Below are 19,724 nucleotides of genomic sequence, written 5' to 3' on the forward strand. Positions count from 1 at the left end.
GGAAATGTCAGGATCTTTTCCCGGGATCAGATACCGATCGGCTCTTTCTTGCTCTCTGATGTAGAAAAGTCTATTTGGAGACGCCAAAGGTCGGCGTGCTCCTCCGCCTCCCGGCGCGTGGAAAGAAGGAGAAGGACGCGACGTTTTAAACAATCATTTAATTATAAAGTGCACTTCAGACGAGCGTCTGGCGTCAGAGCGACGACGCAAACGACTCAGAGGGACGAGCGTTTCGGTGTCTCTTCCTCTTCCTGTCCGTTTCCCCGGGAAAACTTCCTCTGAGACAAAACAGATGAACTCGGTGTTTCCATGGTTACGCAGTCGCCAGGAAAAAAGCGCCGGTAATACCAGGAAGTGGTCAGGTGAAGGGTTGAGGCGCCGCAGCGACCGGCTGAATCGCGTCACGGCGGTTTTGGTTTGGAAAAAATACATTTTGAAATGTTTTATTTGTGTATTTTTTCTCTTCACTTCCAGTGCAGTGGTCTTCACTTCCAGTTTTCTCGTCCAGTACAGTGGTCTTCTCTTCCAGTACATAGGTTTTCTCTTCTCTTCCAGTGCAGTGGGCTTCTCTTCACTTCCAGTGGTTTTCTCTTCCAGTGCAGTGGTTTTTACTTCCAGTGCAGTGGTCTTCACTTCCAGTACATAGGTTTTCTCTTCTCTTCCAGTGCAGTAGTTTTCTCTTCTCTTCCAGTGCAGTGGGCTTCACTTCCACTGCGGTGGTCTTTTCTTCCAGTGGTTTTCTCTTCCAGTGCAGTGGTCTTCACTTCCAGTGCAGTGGTCTTCTCTTCCAGTTTTCACTTCCACTGCAGTGGTTTTCTCTTCCAGTGCAGTGGTCTTCACTTCCAGTGCAATGGCCTTCTCTTCCAGTGCAGTGGTTTTCACTTCCAGTGCAGTGGTCTTTTCCTCCACTGCAGTTGTCTTGACTTCCAGTGCAGTGGTCTTCATTTCCAGTGCAGCAATTTTTTCTTTCAGTGCCGTGGTCTTAATTTCCAGAGCAGCGATTTTTACTTCCAGTGCAGTGGTCTCGACTTCCAGTGCAGTGATTTTTACTTCCAGTGCAGTGGTCTTTACTCCCAGTGCAGTGGTCTTCATTTCCAGTGCAGCTATTTTTTTTTCTTTTCTTCTTCTTCCAGTGAAGTGGTCTTGAATTCCAGTGCAGTGGTCTTCATTTCCAGTGCATCGATTTTTACTTCCAGTGCAGTGGGCTTGATTTCCAGTGCAGTGGTCTTCATTTCCAGTGCAGCGATTTTTACTTCCAGTGCAGTGGTCTTGACTTCCAGTGCAGCGATTTTTACTTCCAGTGCAGTGGTCTTGACTCCCAGTGCAGTGGTCTTCATTTCCAGTGCAGCGGTTTTTTCTTCCAGTGCAGTGGTCTTGAATTCCAGTGCAGTGGTCTTCATTTCCAGTGCATCGATTTTTACTTCCAGTGCAGTGGTCTTAATTTCCAGTGCAGTGGTCTTCATTTCCAGTGCAGCGATTTTTACTTCCAGTGCAGTGGTTTTCTCCTCTCATCCAGTGCAGTGGGCTTCACTTCCAGTTTTCTCTTCCAGTGCAGTGGTCTTAATTTCCAGTGCAGTGGTCTTCATTTCCAGTGCAGCGATTTTTACTTCCAGTGCAGTGGTTTTCTCCTCTCATCCAGTGCAGTGGGCTTCACTTCCAGTTTTCTCTTCCAGTGCAGTGGTCTTCTCTTCACTTCCAGTGGTCTTCACTGGAGTCTGCTGGACGGCACATTTCAGCTCGGAGCTGCAGGCCAAGTTAATTCAGCCGTGATGAAGAAGAAGAAGATGATGATGATGATGATGATGATGAGCCGGAGCAGCTGAAGCTTTAATGAGGTGATTAACCCCGGAGGGCAGCACTCCGTCGTATCAAACACTTCTTGATATTTGCGGCGGAGGGAAGCTTGAAGCAGATCCAGCGCCGGACCTCCACCTCCACCTCCACCTCCACCCAGGTGGAAGAGAAAAAAACTTTAATAAGCTGCGATTTTTAATTTAGTGAGTGACCACAATAAGGCCGGGGCCAGGGAAAGTTTTATTATCTGTCTGAATTCACAGTCAGCCTCCGTCCAGCCCTCCGTTCTCTCCTCCCGCAGACCGACGCCTCGGAGGAGCTCATGGTGACGGAGGCTGGACTCCAGTTTCAAAATCGCTCACATGACACATTTACTCCTGCTGGAAGTTTATTGAGAGGAAAACCAGAGAGACGGAGACAAGAGACGCCAGCGTCTGTCTCTACTGGAAGTAGTGACGGCGATGGATTAGAGCAGTGGTCTAGCTATATATCTACATAGATCTATAGATCTATCTATCTATCTATCGATCTATATAGATCTATCTATCTACATAGATCTATAGATCTATCTATCTACATAGATCTATAGATCTATCTATCTACATAGATCTATAGATCTATCTATCTACATAGATCTATAGATCTATCTATCTATCTATATAGATCTATCTATCTACATAGATCTATAGATCTATCTATCTATATAGATCTATCTATCTATCTATATAGATCTATAGATCTATCTATCTACATAGATCTATAGATCTATCTATCTACATAGATCTATAGATCTATCTATCTACATAGATCTATAGATCTATCTATCTATCTATCTATCTATCTACATAGATCTATCTATCTATCTATCTATCTACATAGATATATTATCTATCTATCTATCTATATAGATCTATCTATCTATCTCGTTATATAGATCTATCTATCTCTCTATCTATCTACATAGATCTATTTATCTATCTATCTATATAGATCTATCTATCTCTCTATCTATCTATCTATCTATCTATCTACATAGATCTATTTTCTATCTATCTATCTATCTTTCTATCTATCTATCTACATAGATCTATCTATCTATCTATCTATCTATCTATCAACCGTTATGAATATTTTTGCAACTTTCCAACAAATATATTTTGTCTGGAGTCACAATTTGTTATTTTTTTCATTATTTTAGTGAAAATAAAATCTGTTTTAGAATCATTTTAGTCGCTTTAACTGTTTTCACTGTTTTCACTCTGACATTTTGCTTTTTAAAATTTTATTTGTGGCAACGTTTTTGTAATGCATTTAATCTATTTTAGCAATTTTTAATGTTTCACGTTTTTGTTTTCGTCTTATTTCTTTGTTCAGTGATTGAGACTGTTGTAAAATAGGCATTTAAAAATGATCTGCTTTTCCTTTTTTTTAAGGTTTTGATTTGAGGCATTTTAGAATTTTTATGTTTTTTGCCATTTTAGTTTTTTCCCTCAGCTTATTTTTATTGTTGATGCAATATTAGTCAGTTTAGCTACTTTATCTTTGTTCAGCTATTTTTGGTCGTGAGACAAGAGTTCTTTTTAAAAAAAATTTAAAAATAGTACAATCAGCAAATAAAATGAAGATATTAAAAAAAAAAAATTTCAACTTTACATTTTCCAACAGCTTCAGGGAGCCAATAAAAAAAAACGCATCGAAATTAGCTTTTTTTTGTTTTTGTTGTTTTTTGTTTCAGAAAAGTTTCACATTCACGCGGAAACGTTTTGGAAACGATGTCCGTTTACACGGAAAACAACAGAAACGCTGAAAAATGACGTGGTCCACGTGACAAAATTTTCCTCGTTTCCACGGAGACGGGGTCGGAGCGTTTTCCCAAAAGTCCCACCGGAGAGCCCTTTTCAGACGTCCGTGTGTTTCAACACAAACGGATCCTTTCACGTCGTCGCCTGGAGGAAACCTGACAAACGCTCCGGCGGTTTGGAGTTTTATCGCCGAGGACTGAAGAGTTTAATTACCGTTTGACTTATTTCCTGTCCTTCACGTCCTTTTTCTCCGACCGTAAATCAAGACTCTTTCTTAATCCTGCGTTTAATCCTGCACCAGCAGCAAATAACCTATATAAACATATATGTTTTCATATAGGTTTTTAATATATGTGACATATGTAAAATTGGCCGTTTTCCTATATTATAGGTACATATATGGGTACACATATACGTGCATACAGGTATCTATATAGGTACATATATGCACGCATATATGTGTGCATATATGCACGTATATATGTGTGCATATATGCACATATATGTTCTTGCATAATTGTTATTTAGTTAGTTCTCAGTTATTGCCTTGATAATGTATGACAGTTGCCAAAGTGAGATATATAGGCTATATATATATATGTGTGGAAATAAAGAAGCAGTACAGGAGACCTATATGGCCTGTTTATTCACATATATGCACCTCAATTTTGCCTATATGTGGCATATATACACATATATGCAGCATATATGTGCATATAACCTGCTTATATGTTTCATATATGCGTCTATATCCTCATATAGGTTCTTTCCATGTGGTCTCTGGTTAAACCGATCAATGTGGTATTTGAATTAAGTGTGTGGTCCAGTAACAAAGACGTAAATCAAACCGAACTCTGACATGGTGGATCAGTTCACACTGTGACAAGGGGGACAGACAACCTGTCCCCCTCCGTCCCCCTGGACACACCGGGACAATTGACTATTAGTTCTGCTGCTCCCGTAAAGGACGTCTGCGTGGACGAGCAGATTAATCAAAAGACAGGATGAGCCTGTAGATCAGAGGTGCTTCAATACGTCGATCGCGATCTACCAGTCGATCGTAAAGGTAGTAATAGTAGATCGCATGACATTAGAAACAAAATAGACGCTGGTGTAATGAAACTCATTTACCTTTCCGAATTACGAGTACGATCGAACGCAGCGTCAGATGACGGCTGAATCTTTCTGACCTTTAGGTCGCCACCGCACACGCGCAAACAACGATGCTAAGTGTGGCGAGGCTAACAACCTAGTCAGCGAGTTACCGCAAATTTAAAGCCCCCCCCAAAAATGATGGGGGGGGGGGGGCTGGACCAAGTGAGAAGATGAAGACGTGTCACTTTCATGAGGAATGCGAGGTGGACTTTTTTTTCACAATGTCATTTTCGAAGTGCGTTTGTCTCGTCTGCCAGTCGAGCGTCGCAATACCAAAGATCAAAGTAACATCAAAGTAAACTCAGGTAATTACAAAGAATGTTCATAGTTAATTATGTCGTGTTGCACAATATTGGCTCATACGGTTTTGCAAGGTACATCATTATACATTGTACATATAAAGAATCCTCAACATATTTGAAAATAAATATATGTTTTGCATTTTTGACTTGGTCGTTTTATAAGTAGCTCGCAGGCTGAATAGTGTGGCACCCCTGCTGTAGAGCATGCAAAGTCCAAGTGCATGAATCTGTGAAGATGCAAGGGGGGGGGGGGGCAAGCTTAAAGAGGACTTCCTGAATAAACATCCAGGGCCACATGGTAACGACCGGCGGTGAAATGGTTCCCATTGGAGAACTGCCGCGCCAAAAGAGAATGCAGAGGCGGGACGTATAGGATGAGCGGGGGACAGGGTGGAGGGACGGACGGGACACATCTGGACAACTCTGCATGTGTGTGAGCGGCCGCCGGTCCCGCTGTGACTTACACGTCTCTCACATTTCGGTCTTCACTTCTGTCTGCAGACTGCGAAACGGCGAGATACAACAGACACACGCTGAAAGGCTTCGAGGGGAAACGGCCGACATTGCAAGTGAGTGACTTTCTTCGAAGTGCCAGGAAGTTAAAAACAAAAAAAAAAGGGGGGGGGGGGGTGGATTTGTGAGTATTTGTGCATCGGTGACCAGCGGAGGAAAGAAGAATCTGACCTATCACTGCCTCCTGGGCCGGGCTCTTCACCGTGGAACCGTTCTCGCCCTCCGACCTGCGGTTCATCATCTGCTGGATTGTAGGAAGAGAGAAAAGGAAGGTATAACCAACGGGCGGGGGAAAAAGAAAAACGTACATAAAATAGATTTTTGTTAAAGATGAATTTTCAGTGTGACTCCACACATTTTTTTAAAATATTTTCTGAAGTAAAACTGTGAGAGTGTGAGTATCGAGGCGGTGGAGAGCTGCTGCCTGACTGTCATGTGATCAATACCACCTGGTCACATGACCTTTCTGCTCCTCGGCTTATCAACAACATGAACTTTACACTGATCTTGTTCTGCAGCGGGTTCTACAGCCTGGTCACGTCTTTAATGTGTGTGTGAGACAATCCTTCCTGCTGATCGCCACAATAAAGTGAGGCAGGCAGTACCCTGCCTCACCTCAAGGGGGCGGATCTGAACTGAATTTGGTCATAACCTCCATTGTTTTTTTTTTTTAAAATAACATAGGAGTCAGTAGAACAAAATTCACGTATGTGAAAACTCAACTTTTGGCCTAAAATGATTTTTTTTCTCATCATTTTGACAGACGACCTTTATTAAAACTGATCAAAGCTCCAGAAGTTAAAGCTAAAGTGTCGGTGTGACTTGAAAGAGGAACGCTGATGATATGAAGCTTCACCAGTCGATGCTGTTGGATGAAGAGCGAAACAACAATTACAATGGAAACGTGAGGTCAGAGGAGGCGGAGCCTCACGTGACGCTACGTGAAGCCTTTAGCTTCGGAATCCCACTTTATCTCGCTTTATTTTCCCCGCTGGTTCGCTTGAGCTGTTGAGTTTGTAGGGTGGAGTGGAGACGACGGCGCTCGTACCATTTCACCGGCTTCAAACTTAAAATAACAACCAGACGTGCTACAGTATACATGCAGTGTATCTGACTGTTCAAAAAGACGTCCTTGTTAAGACTCCAGACACTTTCTGGACTCGACGCGATCGCCTGCTGAATTATTGAAGCTCTTTTTTTCTTTTTCCGATCAATAAATGTACTGCACTGGTAAGAATACGGACATAAACACCAAATTGACGGCTTCAACCCAGGGTCTGATAATCAAATGTGAAATGATGAAACTGTGTGTAACAGTGTTTGAGAGACAGTCGACAGAATTACTGCAAAGTATCGTCTCGCTTGACCAAATTGTTGGGAATTTACGCCGGAACGCGAACGGCGAGTAGCCCGAGCGGGAACATCACGTCTTTTGAGAAGCCGCATTAAGTTGTCTTTTAACGCGTCTGTAAGAACGACACACACACACACTCATGAAAACGAATGTAGACGGTGATTTACTCGCCTTCGGGTCGGCGATGATGTCAGCGTGTCCTTGTATCTCGCTCAGGGACATTCCCGGGCAGGGCATTGAGATGCACGCCCGAACGGCGTCGTGAGACTCTCGTCTCCCCACGGAGCTGAAAGCAGGAAAAAAAAAACTGTTTGTCATCAAAACCACTGCGCGCCAGGATCCTGCGATATTGACCGGCGGTGCCCCCGGGGTGGTCGGGCTGATGGATTACACTGCGACCTACTGAAAAAAGCCTGGCTGACATCCTGCGTATGAAATGTGTCTGAATGGGTCTCGGGGCTCCGGAGACTGATGGATGTACCTCGGAGCACTTGGTGAAATAAATACAGATAAATAAACCCGTGTCATGTGAGAAAGTCGAGCTGTGAATTAATACCCCGTGTGAAGCTTTCTAATGGTGTCAGGGATGTTTTCACCCGAACCGACCAGATCTGTCGTTACCTGTCTTTTCCATCGCTTTTTCTCCGGTCCCTCTTCTTGTCCGACTTGGTCTGCTTTCCCCCCAGAAGTGAGGTGATCTTCTGCTCCCTCTTCTCCTCTTTAGCCTTCGGCGGATCCGCCTTCTTGCTGCTGGGCGCCGGGAGCTTGCTCTTACGGAAACCGAACCAGTTGGCCAAGGTGGAGCCGGTCTTCTGCTTCACCTCGCCGCCGCCGCCGCCGCCGCCGCCGCCGCTCCTCTCCTGCTCCTGGGACTTGTGCAGGTTCTCCTCGATGCCGAGCATCACCTTCTCCTCGATGGTGGTGATGGTGCTCTGCCTCTCCGGCTCCTCGGAGACCGGCTCCCCGAACGCACTGGAGAACTGCTGCTCGATCTGGAGGCGCCTGGCCTGCTCGCGCTGGAGCTTCAGGCTCTGCAGTCGCTCGCTGGACGACGCCAAGTGCGACGGGACCGCCAGCCCCTCTTCGATCAGGAAGTTGTTGAGGAGGGACCGGTTCATCGGGCAGTGGTAGCTGCTGGAGCAGCTCATGCTGCCCGGGAGGACGTCGCCCAGCGAGTTCAGCGAACTCCCCGAGTGGGTCTTGATCTGAGTGCGCACCTTCCCGGACCGGTTGAAGCTCGGCCTGTCCATGTAGCGGGCGCCAAAGCTCTGGCTGCGGGCCTTGGCCCCGTTCATACCCATGACCGGCTTCAGGGGGGGTCTCGTCGACACGGACACCGACCTCTTAAACAGCCAGCCCTCCTCGTCAAACCCCCAGTCCAGCATCACGCCGCTGTCCGAAGCGCAGGGCTGAGCGCAGGGCTCGGAATCCAGGGAGTTGCAGCGGGTCTCTATCTTCCTGCGGACGTTCTCGTGCGCACCGCAGTCGTGTATCATCTGAGGATCGCAAGTGAACGTCTGAAAGTTCTGTGCACTTTTCGCAGTGTTGCTCATGTCGTCTTTGTTTTGCCTCCCAAAGACGAGGAAAGTATTTGTTTCCTGTCCGGCGATGGCCTCGTGAGACTTGGCGTTTACGGGAAAAGTCCTCTTCACGGCTCTGGAGGTGGATGTCTGGGGATTGTTGGCAATCCCGTGGTAGTAAACACTAGAAAATGCCGAAGGCAAGACTTCTGAAAGTTTTGGCTCACTGATGCTCTGCTGGGATCTTTGTAAGATGCTCTGATTCGGCAATCTAGAGGGAGCACCTTTTTCTTCAGAACACGTAGCATTTATGTCTGTAGCTAGCGGGACTGTTTCTGTAATGTGTGTTTCTTGAATCGGGACAGACGCCATCTTGACAGACTGTCCATGGTATAGTTTTCCTTGGTTATCTATCAGGGGCTCATTGGCCATTTGAGGACCTGAGTGCTGATTGTCTTTTCTCATGTTGGGGTGTTGAGGCGTGAAACCAGAGGAAAGTGGATTTGGTTGAGTCATGGCGCTTGCCATTATCTTCCCTGTGGTGGCGTTTTGATGCCGGCCTGCAGAGCTTTGATCTCTGGGTAAGTTGTCACAACTGCGTCTCAGCAGAAGGGAGGCGTTGCGCCCCGGGGGTAACGGCGGGGGAGGGCGACCTACGTTCGGAATGGCCGACGGCACAGCTCTGGTCTTGGCGTCGTTGTTTCCGCGGCGAGCACGGCAAGTTGTCGTAGATGCTTTCTTCTGTGGAGTCATTGCTCGACTGAATTCGGGAAACGGGCAACGAAGATTTCGTGGGACTCTTCAAGCTTTCGCTGGCCGCGTGAGGCTTAAAGATCTTTGCCTGTTTCACGGGGGAAGCGAGAGGCGAACGCAGTTGTACGCTCTCAGAGACTTGGAGCTCGTGCATGCCGCCGGATCCTCTTCCTTCTCAACTTTGGACAATGTGCTCTTGCCGGACCCGTGTGGTTTACCCACATTCGCCCTTTTGCTGGGAACACTGTGCCCCGGGGGGTTGGCGTTGGACTTGTGACCCTTGATAAGTTTTTGGTGTAGAGGCGAGTGGGTGTGCTTGGGTTGCTCCTGCCCGGCGTCGGCACTCTTGCTCCGCAGGATGAACGCCTTCCTCGCCGAGTCGCAGACTTGAGGCTTCAGTTTCCTCTGCTGAGAGTCCGAAGCGGCGCAGTCGTGATTCTCGCCGCCGGCCTGACTCGCCTGGTCTCTGCAGTGAGGGACTTCCATGGAGGAGCTGCGCTGCCGGGCGTCGTTCACGCAGCTCAGCGCTCGCGTGGCGGCGCTCTGGACGTGTGGGCTGGCGTCAGCGGTCCTGGCCTCGCCCTGCTTGGCGGCGGGTCTCCGTGTTGCCTCTTGACTTGGTCGAGTCTGGATTTACGATCAGTAGACCTTTCCTGGTTGTTGTTTCTGTCGCTGAATTTAATGCCCTTGTGTTTTTCCAGCGAATCCTTGTCGGTGTCCTCTTGCTGTGTGAGGCCATCGGTCGGACTCACGCCGGGTTTTAATGAGGGCCCCTCCAAAAACAGGAAGTTATCGGTGACGGGCGAATGGAAAAGGCCGGAAGGCTTCACGGGGACCTCTTCGGTCTTTGTATCCACGTCCCTTGTAATATCCAGTTTCTCCAGGGAAAGAAGGTCAGTGGTCGGTTTCTCACCGGACTCCCTCTTCGGTACTTTGCGCGATTCGTCGTCTGCGTCATCAGAATCCAGGGTGGTAATTCCTGTCGCGGCCTTGAAAGCCTTACTCGTAGGTACTGTTTGCTTGGTTGCCGTCCCCTGTTGGACACATTTGACTCCAAGGGAATATATTCCCTCGTTCGAGGTCATACAGTCCTTGCAGTGAGGCACGGCAGCGGGAGAAGACGCCTCTTTGGAGTTGGACATTTGGAGACGCTTTAGGCCTTTCAGAATGTGGCCCTCCTTCCACCCCAGGTCCGTTTGCTCGACCGGCGCCGAGTGGTTGCTGGACACGGAGCCCGTGCTCATCCTTTTGTCCCGGCTGGCGGCGCACTGCAGGACAAGAGACGGGGCCACAGTTACCGAGACGTCCAGAGAGCTTCCCACACACACACACACACACATGGGCCAACGGGACAATCTGAACCCGGCTCAAGACGTACCTGCTTGGAGAAGCCACGCCCCTCCGCCCAGGTGTGGGAGCCGCTGGAGTACTCGCTGCAGGCGCTGGACAGGGACAGTTCACTGCCACTGCCGCTGCCGCTGCTGCGAGGGCAGGTCAGGCTCAGGAGGCTGGGCCACCGGCCGGCAGGAAGTCCCGCTTTTCCATTTCTTTGGACATCCTGAAGAAGAAGAAATCAATGACCTGGAATTAACCAAATATCAATTTGAAATAATTGCCGCGTCCAAATCCTGAAAAAAACAACACAAAACGGCAAAAAAAAACAAAAAAAAAACACATTAACGATGCATATTTATTGAATTGCACGGCTTTTATTTTGGTAACCATAAGCAACCGGAAGTTCGGTAACGGAAATGCTTGACGAACGGAGAAAAAGAAGAAAGAAAAGGTTCACGGTTAAAGACGGAAAAGGTCACGGAAAACGTTTAAAACTTGAAAGTTTAGCTTCAGTCAATCGGGGAACAAGGTTTGTTACGTTATGGAGGAATATTATTTTAGCTAATTGAAATGTTTATCATAAAAGTGTCATTTTGGAATGCTAACCGTGTGACGGTCAAAATGTTATTGTAATTATTGTTTATTTGTTTTTATACCCAGCTCTTACGTTGGTTGACGACACGGACGGCAATAAAAGTCTTTTACCACCAGTTCTGGCTTTCTACAATATCGGCTGGACGCTACACCAATCAGACAATCAATCACCTGGAATTAACCAAATATCATTTTTGAAATAATTGGTGCGTCCAAATCCATCAATCAATCAATCAATCAAACTTTATTTCTACAGCCCTCTACAATCGCCCAGTGGTATCCAAAGTGCTTTACAACAAAGCTATAAAAACAATACATTAAGAAATAAATACGAGAATAAATACATAAAAACAAACAATAAATAAAACACAGGTTGGTGAAGCCTTCCAGAAATTCATCAAAACAGAGCATACAGAATAAAATACACTGCCCTAGACAGAGTTAAAAGCCAACTCAAAAAAGTGAGTTTTCAACTTTGATTTAAAAACACACAAATGGCAAAAAAAAAAAAAAAAAAAACCCAAAAAACCAAAAAACCCCTCCAAAAAAACCTCCAAACCCCCCCCCAAAAAAAACCTAAAAACCCCCCCCAAAAAAACCCAAACCCCCCCAAAAAAACCCTCCAAAACCCCCCCTTAAAAAACAACCCCCCCCCTCAAAAAAACCCAACCCCCCCCAACAACCCCCAAACCCACCCAAAAAAACCCCCCTCCAAAACCCCCCCCCCAAAAAACCCAAAAAACCCCTCCAAAAACCCCCCCAAAAAACAAACCCCCCCTCAAAAAAACCCCCAAAAACCCCAACCCCCCCAAACAACCCCCAAACCCCCCCCAAAAAAACCCAAACCCCCCCCCCAAAAAAACCCATTAATGACGCATATTGATTGAATTTCCCGGCTCAGATTAGCCCGTCGTCACACCAAGCTAGCTGAACGTTCGTCCATTCTTTGTATGTTTTCACTATTTACATTATAGCCACGGTATGGGGTTTTATTTTTACGGCATTGAGCTTTTTATTTTGGTAACCATTTTGGTAAAAACACACAAATGGGAAAATAAAACCAAAAACCCCCATTAACGACGCATATTGATTGAATTTCCCGGCTCAGATTAGCCCGTCGTCACACCCAGCTAGCTGAACGTCGGTCCGCTCCCTCGTCTCTCGACACCCCGGCCGTTGGATTCTCTCTGCAGTTCCACGGTGAAGCCGGACTGCCGGAGAGCCCCGTGGCGCTCCGTCGCTCCGTCGCTCCATCGCTCGCCGTCACACACGTCTAGAAATCGATGCGCTGGATACATAGCTGTCTCTTTCCATCCAGAGGCTAATTGAGGAATGGAATGACATTTTCCACTTCAGCGGTTAGATGGCTCCAGTTCTAAAACGCAGCGTGCTCTCGGTACTCCGGGACATTGCAGGTAAACCTCCATCACCCGTGGAGATATTAAAGCGAAAAAAAGAAAAAAAAAAGCTTGTGCTTCATAGAGACAGAATCGTGCCGGAGCCTCGTGAACTCGTCAAGCTTACAAAACGATCTACATCTATAAAAAATAAAAACGCTCATCCTTCATACCACTTTGGATATTTTCTTTTCCCTTTCAATAGCAGAGCATTCATCCTTCTACACAGGGACTGCTTGTGATGGAGAAAGAAAGAAAAAAATACTCTATAGTCCTTTTGATCGATTCGCTCAGTCAGAGATACAATCGAGATCCAGTTTTTCTTTTTTTTTTTCCCTCGAAACACTCGTGATAATGGTTACATGAGCTGGACGGGAAAGTTCTGAGAGCCGAAGAAGAACATTCATATTTTATTTTGAAAATTCTGAGGGTTTTTTTCACCTCAAGTTTTTCTGCATTTTTCTGTTCAGCCGTTCCTTCCTCGGCACTTTTTCCCTCAAACCTGAGTTAAAGCTTGAATTTGTTAAATGACGGAGTCTCGTTTTTATTCCTGGATTGTTTATTTGCATTTTAAAGTCCCAGTGAAATGAAGGTTCCACCTCCAGAACCCTCTGGTGTCTCTTCTAGAACGTTTTCCTGCTAACTGGCTGAAGGTCAAATGTTAAAACACGACAATCTGAGAGAAAATAGCCGATAAACGGCGCTATTTCCTCTGCTGGGCGGAGCTTCTGACAATAAGAGTGACATCACGAGTTGTGCACACGCCCAAGTTGTGTTTACATTATGGAGGATCAGAGTTTTGACCACGAAGAGGCTGAATTGAACCAGATTTCATCATCGTGGTCATTTCAAACCCAGTGATTGATGAAGAAGACACAGAAGGGTTCGTTAGGACGGGACACGTGTCCCACATCCCAGATTCAGTCCACAGTGATTCTCCTGGAGATCTTCTCCGGGCCCTACCCTAAACGTTGATCCTACAGAACAGAGTCGCTCTTGAGCCCTGGAATATACGAGGGGCGTGGCTGGAAAAAGCCGAGTCTGCGACTCCTGGCCCTCCGGCCCTCCTGGCCCTCCTGGCCCCTCCTGGCCCTCCTGGTCCTCCTGGCCCTCCTGGTCCTCCTGGCCCTCCGGGCCCCTGCTGGCCCTCCGGGCCCTCCTGGCCCCTCCTGGCCCCTCCTGGCCCCTCTGGCCCCTCTGGCCCCTCCTAGCCCCCCTGGCCCCCCTGGCCCCTCCTGGCCCTCCTGCCCCCTCCTGGCCCTCCTGGCCCCTCCTGTCCCCCTGGCCCCTCTGGCCCCTCTGGCCCCCCCTGACCCCTCCTGGCCCTCCTGGCCCTCCTGGCCCCTCCTGGCCCCTCCTGGCCCGCCTGGCCCCCCCTGGCCCCTCCTGGCCCCTCTGGCCCCCCTGGCCCCCCCTAGCCCCTCCTAGCCCCTCCTGGCCCCTCCTGGCCCTCCTGGCCCTCCTGGCCCCTCCTGGCCCCTCCTGGCCCCTCATAGCCCCTCCTGGCCCCTCATAGCCCCTCCTGGCCCCTCCTGGCCTCCTGGCCCCTCATAGCCCCTCATAGCCCCTCCTGGCCCCTCCTGGCCCTCCTGGCCCCCCTGGCCCCTCCTGGCCCCTCCTAGCCCTCCTGGCCCCTCCTGGCCCCTCCTGGCCCCTCCTGGCCCCCCTGGCCCTCCTGGCCCCTCCTGGCCCCTCTGGACCCCCCTGGCTCTGCCTCGTCGGTTCCTCTTTCCAGTCAAGAGGTTTCCAAGTGTTACGACCCGATTTACAAACCGCCATCGATCGTGTGCAGGGCCGTCCTGGCCGGCTTCCTCTCAAAGTCGTCGGTGTCATCTGCGAGCAATAATGATTGTGAACAGGAAGTAATGACATGGGGGATCTGGGGACCGGGGCCCTTCGCTCCTTCCATTGATATTCACCTATTATTCCATTATCCGCGTGGCCTTTATTTGGCGAGCTCCGCGGGAGGACGCCACTTCTCAGCACGCTTGTGCAGATTAATCTTGGAACTAATTACAGCGGGCCTGTCGGGGGGGGGGGGTCGGGGGGGGAGGGGGGGGGGGGGGGGGGGGGGGGGTCGGTCGGAGATTTGACACGGGCGATACAGTTTAACAAAAACACTCAATCAGAGCCAAAGTCAAGGGCGAATTCCAGCCGTGGAGACTTCCTGTTTTTCTTTCAACGTCTTCTTAGGCTCGATAGACTTTTGCATTTTGTCTTTTTTATTTAAATCTGGTTTCCGGAGCAGAAATATAAAACACAGACGCGTTTGAAGACGGCAAAGTGGGGAAGGTTTGTCGGTTTTCCTGATACGTCCCAATGAAGAAATGACGTGAGGCTCTTGAAAAGGTACACGAGCCGCCTTTCAACGTCACGCTAGCACAAGTTTAAAACCGCGATAAAATGTCGTCCGCGGACTTTATTGATTAAAAATGCAGCCGTCCGGGATAAGAACATTAAATCGTCAGGTTAATGCCTTTGAAAGCAGCTAATTGGAGTCAGAAGTCAAACCTACAGTCAAAACAATGAAACCTCATTGGAGGCCTGGAGTAAAAACTCTCTGACCTTAAAAAACTTGTCAAGGTTTTCCAGGTTCGCTGTTCAGCGACTGACGTCGACCACGAGTCGCCAAACCAGAAGAAACGAGTTCCACGAGAATCTTTAGCTATGAGCCAGTCCAGGCACCACGGTGAGTTATTCATTTATTAATACAGCGTTCGTGAATATGGAATATCAGACGTTTGTTCCGGGAAACACAAAATACTCTTGAGGACTTGAAGTTGATTAATGCAGGTTTTGTTAAAGTGATTTACTCTGAATACTTTTGCAACGTTTTTGCGTCGTTGTGACTGAGTTTTGGGTTTTCGTTTCAGAAGAAGTTTTATACTTCTACAACGCAGCATTTTGAAAATGATACGCTGAAAACGACGCAGTTACTAAGTTGGGTCACTAGTGGGTGCTGTTGGTTGCTTTGTAATTAAACCACACACACACACACACACACACACACACCTATACAAACAACAACGCGATATAGACATTAACAACGAGGGACATTCATATGGACTGACGACAAAGTTAATGTGGTGACCTGTCAAAATAAAAGCACCAAAGTCCAGGAGAATATGAACTATGAGCTACTGAGCATGTGCAGAAGGACTAGTTACGACAGACATGGTGCACATTGTGAATTAGCACCTTTTATGAAGAATCTTAGTAAATTCTAGTTTGTTATTTAAGATACACAAAAAAAAAAAATCCTGATCACGTCCTGAAACCAGAAAATAGAAAACAGAACTAACGCAATTGTTTTAATTCAAGTTTTGGGGTTTTTAAAGTTGTATAAGAGTCCTAGTGAAGATCAGGACTTCCTGTTCTTTGATGTCTTTCATCCATTGGCGCTTTAGTTTTTTTTTAGTTTTTTCCACTGATCTGTTGACGAAGGGAAAAGCAGACGGCTCAAAGTTCTATTCTTCGTATTTCACAATTTTTTCCCCTCCTCATCTTCAGAAAGAGTTTGGAAGCCGACAGACGTGAAGTCACATCCTGTTCCTGACTTAATCTGCTACGAAGGAGTTTTTCACACCCGGCTGGTCGACAGCAGGACGACAAGGTTCCCTGGAGTTTCACCTCGAATTCCTCCACCTCGTACAAATTCCTCCGTCGCCCGGAGCAAGGCCACGCTCATCATCCGCCTCCGTCTCCACGTTTTGCCCCAACCCCGCCCCCGGCTTTTACTTTGAAGAAATCTTGGCGGCCGTCGTCTCGCCCTGCGCTAACGCCCTTCGCTAACGCCCCTCGCTAACCTCGTCTTTCAGGAAGCGCTAGAACTCCTCCAGGATCACGGGATTTCAATAGCTTGAAAATGTATTGTTTTTGTCAGTTATTTATAGGCTTTTATCAAAAATAAAATAAATAAATAAATCCCTCACAATGAATTTTGTTAAAATTGAAGGAAAAACAACTTTGGTTAAACAAAAAAAAAAAAGAGGAAATTTTGAATTTATACAATATTCTAATATTCTCTGGTTTTTATTTTTAAAACTAAACTAAATTTTAAAAATTGTATAAAATTATATTATTTGAGTATTTCTTTTATCATCTTTGTCTTACCGTAGATCGTTTTGTAATATTGTTTTTATATGTTTTAATGTTTGTCCCCTTGAAATTAGCTGGCGTATACAGTACTATATACAGTATTCTATACAGTATATATACACCAATACTATACACAGTACTCTATACAGTATTATATACAGTACTATATACAGTACTCTATACAGTACTATTATTATTTAATTAACGTTATCTCCTAGAATAAGTTTAGTGATGAAGAACGGGTATATATAAACACAAAACTTGACATTTTACATTTATATATGTTATATATGTGTATATATATGTGTGTGATAATTATGTATTATGTTTGAATATTGTATATGTGTATATATACATACATATAAGTCTTCTATTTATATATTTAAAAAATTTATTACAGAAAGGTAATTATAATATATAAATATTAAATAATGGAGAGAGCGGTAGGATTTGATGAGTTTTTCTTTTCATGCATGCTAATCAGATATATGAGGTACGTATGAGTGTATATGTGGGTCTAAACACAGATTTAAACATAGATTATCCATTTTTTCTTTGACTATATTTTCATAAGATATTATATATTTATTAACGTGAAATAATGGCCATATTTCTGGGTTGCTTATATGAACATTTGAAGACGTATGTGATTTCACAAAATGCATTAAATGTAACATGAAATGAATGAGAAAAATAAGAAAATCTGATTTAAAGACTGTTTTGTGTGAAAGTGTCGCCTGCACAAGTACAAAGTGTGTTTTACTAAGTTTTCTATTTTACAAGCTGATTTTTTTCTTTCTGAACCCTTTGATCTCCGTGGAGGAATGATGTGATGTGGAGTTAATCAGACGTAGCGACTCTTCATTCAGGATGAAAACACAGAATAGAAGCGTTAATGAAAGCGGCGGCGCCTCGTGACTCACGGAGCTTCTGGCGCCGCCGCTAAATGTCAAAGTCTGTCCTCAGCAGAGGTTGAGACGCTTTTATACGTTTTGTTTTCCTGAGAGCAAATATGTCCTGACGACAACCGAAAGACTGGTCATGTGACTGTTTGATGGTGTTTCCTGTACGACCAGAGTGGTTCTACCTTTCTGTTGACTGAGAGAGAGAGAGAGAGAGAGAGAGAGAGAGAGAGAGAGAGAGAGAGAGAGAGAGAGAGAGAGAGATGAGAGAGAGAGAGAGAGAGAGAGACAGAGTGACAGAGAGTGAGAGAGACAGAGAGAGAGAGAGAGACAGAGAGAGAGAGAGGTAGAGAGAGAGACAGAGAGAGAGAGATGAGAGGGAGAGGAGAGACAGAGCGAGAGGGAGAGAGAGAAGAGAGGGCGAGGAGGAGTGAGAGAGAGGAGAGAGAGGAGAGAGAGACAGAGAGAGAGACGAGAGAGAGAGAGAGAGAGAGAGAGAGAGAGAGAGAGAGAGAGAGAGCTAGAGAGAGAGAGGTAGAGAGAGAGAGAGAGATAGAGAGAGAGACAGAGAGATAGACAGAGAGAGAGAGAGAGAGAGAGAGAGGTAGAGAGAGAGAGGAGTAGAGTAGAGAGAGAGAGAGAGAGAGAGAGAGATAGAGACACAGAGAGAGAGAGAGGAGAGAGAGACTGAGACAGAGAGAGAGTAGAGAGAGAGCAGTAGAGAGAGAGAGAGAGACAGAGAGAGAGAGAGAGACAGAGAGAGAGAGAGAGAGCGGTAGAGACAGAGAGAGGTACAGATAGAGAGAAGAGAGAGAGACAGAGAGAGATAGAGACACAGAGAGAGAGAGAGAGAGCGGTAGAGACAGAGAGAGAGGTACAGATAGAGAGAGAGAGAGAGAGAGAGAGAGAGAGAGAGAGGTAGAGACAGAGAGAGGTACAGATTAGAGAGAGAGAGAGACGAGAGAGAGGTAGTCAAGCTGACCCAGGAACAGGTGTGCCCTCATCATGATTAAAGAAGCTAACAAGCAGAACTCGCAGCGCAAAAACAAATTTCCATTTCAATAATTCATACATAATTACGTATGTATTATCTGGCAGATTGGCAGGCAGCCAGAGAGCCACGTCTCCAATGACAACCCCCCCCCCCACCCCCCCCCCCACCCCCCCCCCCCCCCCCCCCCACCAGCAATCATCCTCAATTGAAATGACCCATGTCTGGTTCTCCCCTCCAGCCTGATGGACTCCGTCCCTCCATCTCTGCTCATCACTCAGAACAACCTCCAGTCCTTCCAGACACTCCTGAACTGTTCTGTGATCAGATTCTCCTCCTGGGGGGGGTCGACAACCGACCAGCCAGAACATGAGAACCAGCAGGTGCTGCTCTGAAGAGCTGCTGGAGAACCTGCTAGAACATCTGTGAGGTTCTGCTCATGAAGCCATAGATAAATCGGACACACGTACGTACAGGAGAAACAATAAACGTAATTTGCTTTCCACTGTGACGATGCTGAAAAGGTCTACGTGTTTAAATCGATTAAAAACAAACGATACTAAACGCTCGGTCCAGAGAATTTCTCTCGTTCGGGTGATATTTTGGACAAAACCTGAAGGACACTCGGCAGAAGATTCTGCCTCAGCCATTATTTTTATCTTTGGAATTAAACACAATGAAAATAAATGGCGTGAAAGCGCCGCAGTCACATAAAGAAAAAAACACTCACGTGTGGCTCGGAGCTGTTTGAGTCGATACTTTAACAACTTGTGAAATAACTTGCTGTGATTCACTCAAGGGTGCTGGAAGTCGCTCAGCTAGCATGAGGCACAAAGTGGCGCCAAGGACGGAGACGTTTTTATGAAACTTCTTATGAATTTTCACTCGTCATCTTCTTTTCACGAGTACAAAGTTCTACTGGGAACCGGTATGACAATGACGCGAGGTCAGCCGCTCCAGTTCTTTGTTTTCTCCACCAACAAATACAAGTTGTACCTTGTTTACTTGGTATTTCAAGGGAGCTTTGGATGGTTGTACACAAGAAAGTACATTTAACCTCTCATTTAATGACAACTAAATCATTGCTTCTTTCCCTTTGATGTTTAGAAAAGTTCTTTCATCTTTCCTCCATACATACAGTACTGGCCGTCTTTATACCTGGAACGACGTCCCAAAGAAGACAGTGTGTCTCTCTCTCCCTGGTTGTTCCAGGT

General features: G+C 46.4%; 1 protein-coding gene across 1 annotated transcript in view; it reads right to left on the reverse strand.

The window, feature by feature from the left end:
* Positions 1-5,538: 5,538 nt before the first annotated feature.
* LOC308131373 (uncharacterized protein) overlaps positions 5,539-19,724 on the reverse strand; it is a gene marked incomplete at both ends in the record, with an annotated part of 16,924 nt that continues 2,738 nt past the window's right edge. Inside the window, 10 exon segments of the mRNA XM_080498101.1 lie at positions 5,539-5,555; positions 5,738-5,810; positions 7,092-7,206; positions 7,542-9,082; positions 9,084-9,328; positions 9,331-9,789; positions 9,792-10,461; positions 10,572-10,751; positions 13,501-14,051; positions 14,293-14,352. Coding sequence (XP_080354227.1) covers positions 5,539-5,555; positions 5,738-5,810; positions 7,092-7,206; positions 7,542-9,082; positions 9,084-9,328; positions 9,331-9,789; positions 9,792-10,461; positions 10,572-10,751; positions 13,501-14,051; positions 14,293-14,352 — 3,911 coding nt within the window.

Source organism: Blennius ocellaris, assembly GCF_963422515.1.
Source record: "Blennius ocellaris genome assembly, chromosome: 6".
NCBI classification, from domain to species: Eukaryota; Metazoa; Chordata; class Actinopteri; order Blenniiformes; family Blenniidae; genus Blennius; species Blennius ocellaris.